Source organism: Gobio gobio, assembly GCF_949357685.1.
Source record: "Gobio gobio genome assembly, chromosome: 22".
NCBI classification, from domain to species: domain Eukaryota; kingdom Metazoa; phylum Chordata; class Actinopteri; order Cypriniformes; family Gobionidae; genus Gobio; species Gobio gobio.
In genome coordinates this window covers 27,206,529-27,218,746 of record NC_137118.1, presented here as the reverse complement: position 1 = coordinate 27,218,746, position 12,218 = coordinate 27,206,529, and the positions used below count along the sequence as shown (strand labels likewise).

General features: G+C 37.6%; 1 protein-coding gene across 2 annotated transcripts in view; it reads left to right on the top strand.

Moving 5' to 3' along the window:
* sh2d4a (SH2 domain containing 4A) overlaps positions 1-12,141 on the top strand; it is a 57,469-nt gene extending 45,328 nt beyond the window's left edge. Inside the window, exons 4-9 of one of the 2 annotated variants that reach the window (XM_079805368.1) lie at positions 1,114-1,246; positions 1,332-1,479; positions 3,527-3,716; positions 7,241-7,371; positions 9,748-9,965; positions 11,865-12,141. In XM_079805368.1, coding sequence (XP_079661494.1) covers positions 1,114-1,246; positions 1,332-1,479; positions 3,527-3,716; positions 7,241-7,371; positions 9,748-9,965; positions 11,865-11,960 — 916 coding nt within the window. In that variant the 3' untranslated portion in view covers positions 11,961-12,141. The remainder of the gene's footprint in view (positions 1-1,113; positions 1,247-1,331; positions 1,480-3,526; positions 3,717-7,240; positions 7,372-9,747; positions 9,966-11,864) is intronic. The other variant, XM_079805369.1, reaches the window with a different exon arrangement.
* Positions 12,142-12,218: the final 77 nt, after the last annotated feature.

The window sequence follows — 12,218 nt, the reverse complement described above, 5'->3', positions numbered from 1 at the left end:
ACATTTTCCGTTTAATTTTTAGTAACTTTTATTATATGCTTTGTTATTTTTTTAACGATTTCTATTAACAATAATACCCTGGTTGAGAATAATGTATGTAAAATCTCCAAAATTTGGTATTATCTACAAAATCAAACTGTTAGAATAGGCATAAGATTTCATTTCCTTCCATTTTATATATATATATAATGATTACAAAATACATAATAAAAAAATAATCATTGAAAGTGATGTAAGTTGTAAGAGTAAATAAAAATAAAAATAATAAATAGAAATAGAAAGAACAATTCTTAAAATATTTCTCCGTCTTCTGCAGAGCTTCTTTTTATAGAATTGAACTATACATATTCTTTGACTCTGAAAATGTATTGTACAAAGGAATCCACTCAGTCAATACTAGTTTAATATTTGACCAGTTTAACAGAATGTTGTCAGCACTGGGCTTGAGCGCTAATACTGCTCTCACTTCCTCCTTGTGCTCTTGTTCTTTTCAGAAGGACTTTTAGACTGAACTTAAAATGATTATTTGTTTCTGTTTTAAGAGGCACTTCTGATGTGAGATTATGAAAATCAAATCACTGCTTAACTGTTTTGGTGTATATCAGTGCAAACACAACCTATATGGTCTGTATTTCCATGATGCAATGTGTGTTGTAGATAACTGCACTTAGCCAAAGGGCAAAACCTCCATGTGCAAAGCAACCTGAAGAGGCTTTGATTTAGCATCAGGTGTGAGGCAAATGCATTCTGTTATCCAGTCAAAGTTACATAACTAGCGACAATAACTGTTTATGCATCAACTGCAATATGAAATAGGGGCTTAAATCCAACACAAATTGATAGCAGCCTGATTTTCACATCATGGAAAATACGTGGAGAAACGTGTTTAACCTCTTTTCTTTTCACCTTGACAACTAGACAGTAAAAACAAAGGAATTTGTTTTTTTTCCCTGCATGTGAACATGAGCATTTATGTCTTACTGACATTCATGTCACTGACATTCTCTCAGAGCAACATTTCCTGTTCAACTCTGTGAATAATTAATGACCTCTAATCTAACGTAAAACAAGTAGCCTGCATATTTTTATGTTTTCCCCCTTATAATTGTACAGGGCTAAGAAAGAAGCTGAGCTGGAGAAGCGTTTCTCTGGACTGTATTTTGAACCGGAGCAGGTTGTGTTGTCGGAACAGGAAGTCCAGCTGAAGGCCAGACAGGAACAGAGTAGAGCAGACGAGGAACTCAAGGTACTTCCGCCACAATAACACAAACACACACATTCAGTCCGGCTGCCCTCATCTCAGTCTTGTGTTTGTGCTGACTCTCTCTCAGAGGCTGGAGCTGGAGGAGCGGCGTAAGGCTGAGGAGGAGCTGAGGAGGCTGGAGCAGGAGAGAAAACAGCAGATTTACATGAGCCTGAAGGAGGTGCAGCGCAGCAAACACACGCATGACGAGCAGGACAAGGACTGGCAGCAGACATGTAAAGAAAACCATGACCGACCGTACAATCCATACCACACACTCTGCCCTCAATCAATAATTACAACTATCTGTGATATATGGAATCTACAGTATTCATGGGAATTAAGGTTAATCTCACAAAAAAAACGAATAAAATGATAAACCTAATAAAGAAAATTAAGATTTTGGGAGGAATTGCCATCAAAGTTTTTTGTTATGTAGTTATAAAAATTATGAGTGGGCGATACAATACATTTTATTTTACGATAACGATATATATCATGTTATAGTTATTCTGTGTTGTTGTATCTCATTTCTGTTATTAAAAATAAGAAAAAAGAAGCAAATTGCAAACAATAGGAAAAATACAATATAGCAAAAATATGAATTAAACAAAATACTTTTTCAGGAACAATAGGTTTATTGAACGTTGTTAGAATTAGTACAGAAATGTAATAATCAAATGTAGAAATAAAATATGGCATAGTATAATTCATATACTTTTGTTTGAGTCACATTAATGACACAGCAGCAGGTAGATTTACCATTTTGTTCCGAATATAAGGCAATGTTTTTTTTTCCTTAGAAATACATCTGAAAAAACAGGGTCATCTTATATTCAGGGTCTAGACATTTACATGTCAATAATCCACCCGCAACAAATATGCGTAAAACGAGTGTGCAACGTTTGCAGTGCAATGTGGGATAGAATGCGTGCACTCAATAACGTCCACAAATGGCTGTCCCTTCAAATAATGCCCTTTTTGAGGGTATAGGATTTCGGATTTAGCCAGTGTGTCAGAGTGTAATGTCAGAAGATCGTGAGCGCAAAAAGACAGTCAAAGAAATGCTTACCATCTAAGATCCGTGCGACTGTCATGTTTGCGTGCCTCGCTGACGGGACCAAACTTCCTCCATCCGTCCTTCGGATCAGATGTTAAACCGAGGTCCTGACTCTGTGGTCATTAAAAATCCCAAATTTGCCCATTGGCCTCTGTCCATCATGGCCTCTTAATCATCCTCATATATATATATATGATTGGCTTCATCACTCTGTCTCCTCTCCATCAATAAGCTGGTGTGTGGTGGGCATTCTGGCACAATATCGCTGCCGTCGCATCATCCAGGTGGATGCTGCACATTGGTGGTGGTTGAGGAGATTCCCCCCTTCCATGTAAAGCGCTTTGAGTGCCTAAAAAATTATTATTATTATTATTATTATTATACATGATTTTAAAATGTACCCAGATTTCAAGTGTTTTTGGTAGGCTACATGGTTTTCACTATGAGATGGATAGCCTAATTGTTATATAATTCAGATGGGCAAAAAATATATTTTTAAATGTGTTAATTTCAATAAAAAAATTTAAAAATGAAAAATATGCAGTATGAAAATTATATACAATAAAATATATATTCTTTATCAAAAAATTTGTCCATCGTAAAAAAGGAGGTGTCGTCGTATAATCAAGGTCGTCTTATTTTCGGAACAATAGGCTGCTGTCACTTTAAGACCAAATGCACGGATCCATTATATCGATACACATCCGGTTTACACCCGACTGTTTACTTTCATTTGAGACATTCATGTTTACATGAATACTCCACATGATAGTCATTTTGACATAATTGCATGTGTATTCGACCTATCAAGCGCAATAAGATGTGAAATAGAACTGAATTCACAATCGCATGCCGAGAGCTTTCTGTGTGTCAGTCAATGCAAGCACCGCATGAGTTCTTTTTCTCTGCTTATTGTGCTTAATAACACTTTTTAACATCGAGCACGTCCCAAATCCATGTGCTGTATGTTCACAGTAACTACAAACATTGATACATTATTGTTTTTTCTGCATTACAGTAAAAATAATCAAATGAAAAAATAATCATAAGAAATAATGAGAAATCAATAACTTGTTATTTGGTGTGAGATTGGTGACAGTGACACAACAGTTCTCATCTGAATAGGGAAGTTTTGTTCTCTGCGGTTGTGTTTGTATTATTTTCTCAGTGATGCATATACTGTAATAGGAATAACTGGTGTGACTTTGCATATGTGGTTCCAGTGCAGAAGTCAAAAGCCGCAGACATGCGCAGACGATCTCTTGCCAAACAGACAATCGAGGACCACCGCAGGCGCTCAGTGAAAGCTCTGGAAAGAGGACGTGTAGCGGCCGTGACAAAGGTCTTCGGCAGTGCAAACCCAACCACTCCACCTAAACCCAAACCCAGAAACATCAGCGTTGCCATCAACCGGTGAGTCCTGTTATATGCTTCACAGCCAGTGCCGTTCATTTGTGTGGTAATAATTGAACAATAATGAAGTAATGAAACAGGAGAGCTGGTGGTTTGGAAGATCATAATCATCATTCATAACGACCATGTTTACATGCTGTTCTCCCCTACCACTGGAATATTCATGCATTCATTAAATCAGCATATTCCACATGAATTGGGAAGAACTGCTTGTTATTCATATGCTATTCTCTTGTGGAAATACTGGAAATTCTTGCTCTTGAGATTTGAGTTCAATTGCAGTAATTGCACTGTGATTTAACCATATTCATGCTCATTCATGTCCCTGACAGCAGCACACAGAGATCATGAGACTTATATGGTGCTGTTGCCCATCTGTATATTGATTTATGTTCATTTTGTTTAAAGGGTTAGTTCACCAAAAATGAAAATTCTGTCTTTAATTACTCACCCTCATGTCGTTCCAAACCCGTAAGAATTTCGTTCATCTTCGGAACACAAATTAAGATCTTTTTGATGAAATCTGAGAGCTTCCTGTCCCTCCATTGACTGTCTACGCAACTACCACTTTCAAGCCCCTAAAAGGTAGTAAAGACATCATTAAAGTAATCCATGTGACTACAATGGTTTAAAGAGCACCTATCATGGAATTTTGAAATGTACCTTTCATGTAGTGTGTAACATAGATCTAAGTGAACAAAAACATCCTGCATAGTTTGAAATATGACAGTGCACCGTATATATAGTTATTTTCTTTCAAAAGTAAGAGTCGACTCTGAGTCATTTTTAAGAATCGTTAGAAGACCGAAGCTTTTTCTCTGACTAGATGACGTCAACTTGTCAAGTTATTTGAATACGATACGCCCACTTATTGCGCTCCAAGACGCCAGTGAAAACTAGAAAACATCATGGCGACGAGACACTGTGTTCTGAAGTGCGACTCAAAAGCAAACTTTTTTCATCTGCCCAAGGATGAGCATTTGAAGACTAAGTGGCTTGAAGACAAACCATACATCGTCGCGATTGAGTGTTTATTAGTCGTCAAATGTATGTTTCGCGATCTCAGGAAGCTTTTATTATGGACTTCTATTATGGCACATGTTTCTTCTTCGTCTGTCTGTACATGGACTACATGTGCACAGAGCGCCCTCCGGCTGCCAGTATGAATTGAAAACAACACATAAGAGACTCAATCGCTCATGATTAGGCTATATCTGCGCATTTTGAGGAAGTATTGAATAAAAAATACTCCTCTGTTTAGAAATTTGACACAGACATATGAGAATCTATCCATATGTCTCCTCATCTGCACACTTTTGAACTAAAAGCCCTGAGGGATGTTGATTTGTCGCGAGTCTTCGTGAGGAGTTTTTTTTATGAATGAGATCAGCTGAGGCTCATATTACAATCAAACGGTCCCGACGCGGTTTTCATATTCATAACTCCTGACACATATTAACAAATTACTGTCACTATAAGACTTTGATGGCCGTTCCGTTTCCGAAAATATCTGCACAGACTATACCAATCACAACTGACTGGGTCATCGGACCAATCACCGCAGATTAGCGTCACGTAAAAAAGTGAATCACTAAAGGAATCATTTGAGAATCGCTGTCAAAACAGGTAAAAATAAATGCATATTATAAGAAAACTAAAGTCTTTTTTGTCATTGCATGCATGCAAAACTGTTGTTGGGGACTTCTAAAACAATATTTGGAACATTATAAATGCCATGATAGGTGCTCTTTAAATGGATAGTTCACCCAAAATGTGTAATTATCCCATGATTTACTCACCTTCAAGCTATCATCTTACAGTTGGGGGGACAGTAAACAAAAAAATATCTCAAGAGCAATTTTTGAAGGGGACACAAATAATACAGCCAAAATTGTACTTCTAAGTATACGTGTGGCGTTTTTGTGCACTGAAAAATGATCTTATGTCCGTTTTTCTTTTCTCTGTCATTTTATCTGGCCAACAACACAAAGCAATAGTTTTTTCTTACACAAACGCATGGCTTTGCTTCGGAAAGCCTTTATTAACCCCCCGTAGCCATGTGGACTACTTTTATGATCGATCGATGCACTCAAAATCTCGTCCTCCATTCACTGCCATTATAATACTTGAAGAGCCAAGACATTTTTAATATAACTCAGATTTGATTTCGTCTGAAAGCTGATAGTCATATTATTATTCTGTATATGTTTTTTTCTGCTCACCAAGGCTACATTTATTTGATCAAAAATACAGTAAAAACAATGTGAAATATTATTACAATTTAAAATAACTTTCTTTGTGAATATATTGTATAATGTAATTTATTCCTGTGATGCAAAGCTGAATTTTCAGCATCATTACTCCAGTCTTCAGTGTTACATGATCTTTCAGAAATCATTCTAATATGATGATTTGCTGCTCAAGAAACATTTATTATTATCCGTGTTGAAAACAGCTGTGCTGCTTCTTATTTTTGTGGAAACCGATATATTTTCTCAGGATTTTTTGATGAATAGAAAGTTGAAAAGGAACAATAATTGAACAATAATCCTTGCTGAATAAAAGTATTTGTTTTCTTCAACAACAAAAAATCTCACCTCTTAAATCTGTGGTAAAACTGAGGTAAATTGCATACTTTTGCTTATGTGTGGATTTTAGTAGAAAAGAAATGATGTAGCGTGAATTGAATGAATGCAGCAATATGTTCATTATTCTACCTTCTCACGAAAATACGCATGTAACTCAAGTACAGTATTGTAACAAAATACCGCAATACTTGGAATTATCATGTTTTCACCCACCCTAACATTTAAATATAAACATATGAATAATAATCTATTTTATAATCAGTACTCTAAGTACATGCCTTTAGTCAGAGATAACTGGAATGCCACCTGTCCCATGCTATTAATAGTGATAAATTCTACGTCATGTCTTTTCATTCATCACTCACCTCAGGAATGTCGTACTGCAGACTGTGCAGTTACATATTTTGACACAGATTTCCCCTCAACACATCACTGCCAATTCTTAAGATTTAAGTTCCCCTGTTAAGGCTTCTTTGCACCAAGAATAATAATTCTAAAGATAACTATATTAGCGTCCACACTAGTGGACGATATCGTTCTGTTCATTCTAAGCGTGTGCTTGTCTGCTGCTTTAAATGCTCAAGCTCATTACAGCAGGATGGATTCTGATTGGCTGTCAATGTTTTTATCATTCATCAGCTGGATAAAATCATTCTGAGAGTGAGTCCAACAGTATCGTTCCTCCGTGCCGTTATCGTTATCGTTATCGTCTTTGGTGAGAACGGGCCTTTATACAGTAGAAGATGTTTAACAGACTAAATATGAGGTATCCATGGAGCTCAATGTCTATTTTGTAAACTATATTGAGCTCAATGTCTTAGCCTGGTTAAATATCTTTCTAATAGCTTCAGTTGCTCGGGTTGTGATGCATGGTGGTTGATGATCCAGGATTTTGACAAAGATGTGATCGACTGTCTCTTCTGTTCTGAATGGCAGGAAGGGTGGTACGCGGCGCTCATTGTCGACGTCAAGTCGAGATCATATTATTCGCTGGTTCCAGGAGGAGCAGTTGCCCCTCAGAGCAGGATTCCAGCGTGACCAGAGCCGAATCGCCCCCTGGTTTCACGGTGAGATTTTAGCTGTTCGTTTCACTTCTACATCTAGACCATCCCCACCATCCTCTCTCTTTTCAGAGAAAACTGGCAGACACAACAAGGTTCTTTTCTGGTGGAGTTTGGGTTTTTGCTATTGCCGCCTCTGGCCTGCTTAGCAAGTGTTCAAAAGACACTTAATATTTAGTAATATCTTTGAGCTGAATGATGACACCACTGTTTTCAGCAGAGCTATTTTAAAGATGAAACGACTTCGTTTCATAATTGATATAATATCGCAACATTGACACTGTTATTGAATTGAACTGAATCAACACTGGACTGACTTCAGCTGAACAATGACACTATTGTCGTTTTAGTGCCACCAACTGTCCAAAGTTGCACTCATAGTAATAACCTTTGAACCATAAGAGCTTTTTCCTCTGATTCCGTGGCTCAGGACGATTCGATTGCACCCTATGACATCATTTTCCACCATGAAAATGTTTCTGCCATTTTGTATTTTCGTAAAAACATATTGTATTGTTCAGAATATATGATGACCCTGATTATAAGACAACCCCCTTTTTCCAAGATGTATCTTTTGGAAAAAGGTAATAATTTTCATACTACATATTTATTTTAAGTTTTGTATTTTAAGTTTGGTAAATACTGGTAAAATGTTCCAACGATCACATTTAAAAATAAACACTTTTTGGCTTTCCATATAAAAATAACCTGTAGCTCATCTGAATTATATAACAATTAGGATATCCATCTCATAGTGAAAATCATGTAGCCTACCAAAATGTAATTAACAGTAGAAGTGAAATCTGGGTACCGCCTTACATTTTAAAATCACGTACGGGGGAAATTTAGTCCCTTCAGCGAGGTACGCAAACATGACTGTCACGCGACTCTTAAGATGGTAAGCTTTTCATTTGTAAGACTGCGCTCGCAATCTTCTAACATTACACTCTGACACACTGTATTTTTTGGCACACTTGTTTTACGAGTATTCACCTATTGTTGCGGGTGTATTAGTCTAGACCCAGAATATAAGACGAACCTGTTTTTTTCCCAGATGTATTTCTAAGAAAAAAAACCATTGTCTTACAGTATATTCGGAACAATATGGTACTTTTTCGAACTTGTCCTTGGAGGTTTATCCGATTTTCACCAAAATTGGTTCAGATCATCTTTAGACCTTGCTGGCAAAAAGTTACGAAAAAGCTTTTTAATAGACCGAAATGTTCTCGAATAACTTGCAAATGAATTTGATGAACAGCACCCCAAAATGAGTGTCTGTGTCTCCCCAACGCTTTAGTGTATATTCAGACCAAACTTGGTACATCATCACAAGCATGACTAGAGGCTAACGGCTGTGTTTCGGCACAGTGCCACCTACTGGTCAGGAGATATGAAAAATAGCTTTTTTGCTTACAACTTCTGAACGGTTTGCCTAAAAATCTTAAAACTAGTCTCTTTTGATTCAGTCAAAAAATATAATGAAATTAAAACAATATATAGTAATAGCTTTTAAATTGATTTTGCTTATTTTCATGAAACCGGTCTTGATTCCTTGAGTCATACCGAGAACAATGACACCAATTATTCCTTAGTCAGTCGAAATGGCTGTCAGCCATTTTGAATTTCTTTGAAAACCTACTTTTTTTTAAAGTCCTCCTAGACTGTTGATCTGATATTCACCGAAATCAGCTCAAATCAGTGTGAGGCCATGCTGGAAAAAGTTAAATGCTTTTTGGTGAGACCAAACTGTTCTCTAATAATGCAGGAGCGAAATTGATGGCATGGTGCCAAGCCGATTCGGAGGAATGAGTGAGCAATGCTTTGGTATATTGACACCAAACTTTACATGTGTCATTGCCTCTTCACATTGACCACACAACATCACTTTGTTAACAGTGCTACCTATTGGTCAAAAGTGATAAGCAATTAAATCATATTAATAGTGATTGTATTTGTGATTTTTTTTTTTTTCAGTTGCTTTGCCTTAAATAAATCTAAAAATGTCTTTAATTTCTCGATGTTGCAGTTGCTCTGATGCTCCCCCAGCCATGCTTGTATAATTCCTCATTTAGATTTTTTTGTGCTTGGCCCCTTAATTGTGGCTTGCAGCTATATTTGTTACTGTGCTGCTGCTTTGAAACATCTGTATTATATAAAGCGCTATAGAAATAAAGGCGACTTGTCTTAAAATAGTTCAGAGCACAGTGCATTTTGGATGGCCAACATGTGTGGGCTGCTGCCCTGACTCTGTCAGATAGTAGCATGTAAATAAGTGCATGTAAAAGTTGTAAATGTTGTGTTGTAGTGTGCTCTGCTGTCATCTGCATTTATACAGAATGCTCTGGGTTTTCTATAATATACATAATCTCCTATCACCTGCAGGTATAATATCTCGTGAACAGGCAGAGGCACTACTGAATGATGGCGGGCCTGGACTCTTCCTGGTACGTGTTAGTGAAAGAATATTTGGATATGTGCTTTCCTATCGATCCAAAGAGGGAATCAAGCACCTGCTGATCGACGCTTCAGAGAGCTGCTACATGCTGCTCGGAGACCAGATCAAATTCGCATCACTCTGTGAACTAGTGGAATATCATCAGGTGATGTACTGCGCACGTCACTCGGGGTAAACTGGGCCAGACCTATCCAAAACTGAGCCACTGTCTAGATTTTATTTCTTCAGGCTATGAGGGACAGAAGTACAGTGCGTTCAAATGGATTGTACTGTTGTTTAACAACATGCCAGTTGTCCAAAAAAGTCCATAAAACAGTTCTTAAAGTTGTGAAAATTAGTGTTGTGGAACCTTTATACAGTACTGGCCATTTTAAACACTATCCCCGGTTTCACAGACAAGGCTTAAGCTAGTCCTAGACTAAAATGCATGTTTGAGTTGTTTTAACTGAAAGAAACCGATATATATATATATATATATATATATATGTCAGTGCCTTTGTTTTGTCTCAAGATGGATACCAGTAATGTTTTTTTTCTAGAGCACGTTTATAAAAGTTAGTTAAATGTCCTAATTGAACTAATGCCTAATCTTTGTTTAGCTTAAGCCCGGTTTGTGAAACCAGGCCTATAAGTCTGTCCCTCACAAGCTTGTCTAAAATTCAATATGGTTTTAAATTCACGTACGGGTGAAATTGTCCCGTCAGCGAGGTACACATACATGACAGTCACGCGACTCTTAGATGGTAAGCTTTTCTTTGACTGTTAGCGTCTTTTTGCGCTCGCAATCTTCTTCTAACAGTACACTCTGTCACACCGTATTTCTTAGCACACTTGTTTTGCGCATATTTGGCACCTATTGTTGTGGGTGTATTATTGACATGTAAAAGTCTAGACCAGGGGTCGGAAACGTTGATCCTGGAGAAGTTTAGCTCCAACCCAAACCCAAAATCAAACACACCTGAGGCTAATCAAGGTCTCCAGGATTAGTAAAGGCCCTGTCCCAAATGGCACCCTAAACCCTTGCAGTCTTCCTACGAGTCTGCACTTTCATGACGTAACGCCGCTTTGACTAGGGGGACCATATTTTGATTACTGAAAATCAGGACACTCGGCCCGGCAATGAGATACTCAAATGATACTCGAAGTTTACTCAAAGATTCTTTATTAATTTCAATACATTTAAAATATGCCCCTCTGTATGGATAGAAAATTGTTATATTAGGGCCAGGACAGGACATGTCCTGGGAAAACAGGACGTTTGGTCACCCTAGCTTTGACTGTCGGGAAGAAGTCCGCTGTGGAACCCACACCAATGCGGGTTGGAGCTAAACTCTTTTTCAAGAGAGTGGCCCTCCAGGATCAAAGTTTCCCACCCTTGGTCTAGACCCTGAATATAAGACAAACCGTTTTTTTCAGATGTACATGTTTTCAGAAAAACATTGTCTTATATTCGGAACAATATGGTACTTTTTCGAACGTGTCTTTGGCGGTTTATACAATTTTCACCATCGGATAGACCTTAGAAAATTCACAATATAAAATGAGGCTTAAAATCTTCACGTGTTTGTGTCATGTTACAGTGAAATGATTGTAGTTATTTTAGACAACAAATTATGGAGAACTCATATGGAATCGATAAATTATGTTCTTTATGTATGTGGAATAAATGAGATGGTTCTACCCTCAATGTGATCGTTAACATGGTGATAATGACCAGAGACAGTTTGGCATCTCACGCCTGTTAACAAGAAACATGTCCGTCCACAATCCACATGCATGCCCATCATAGGCGGAGAGTGAACCGACCTGCAGGGTAAAGTCATTAATAGACTGTCAAGTCATTGATAATGACAAGTCACTGAGCACATTCCATATGCGAGAAGCTCGTCACAATACATACCTATGTTCACAGCGAACACAAATCACTGCAGAACAGCTTGCCATTATTGTAGTTCTCACATTCACATATCACAGTGATTCAAGTGTTACAGGTGAGTTTGGTTGAGAGGATTGCCATGTGTAACTCTAGATTGTTTGGCACTAGGTGGAGCCGCTGAGCTCATCTGAAGAAGAGGAGTACCTGCTGCAGGCGTGTGGACAGAGAGCGGCCACAGCGGATTATACAGAGCTCTTCACCTGACCAGCAGACACTCTGAGCTGCGGTCATCAACACTGCCAATACACTCAAATCAATCATAACTGCGAATCAACATGTGCAAAGACATTTCATAAGCACCCCATTTGAAAAGTATTGAATTTAACTGAAAAGTATAAATCCAATGTTTTTCCATCCAAAATACACTCTCTGTTCCTTTGTGTAGAACAGAAAGAAATTGATATGATGTTATTGATGAATAAATGCACTCTTTATTTTATTATATATATATATATATATATA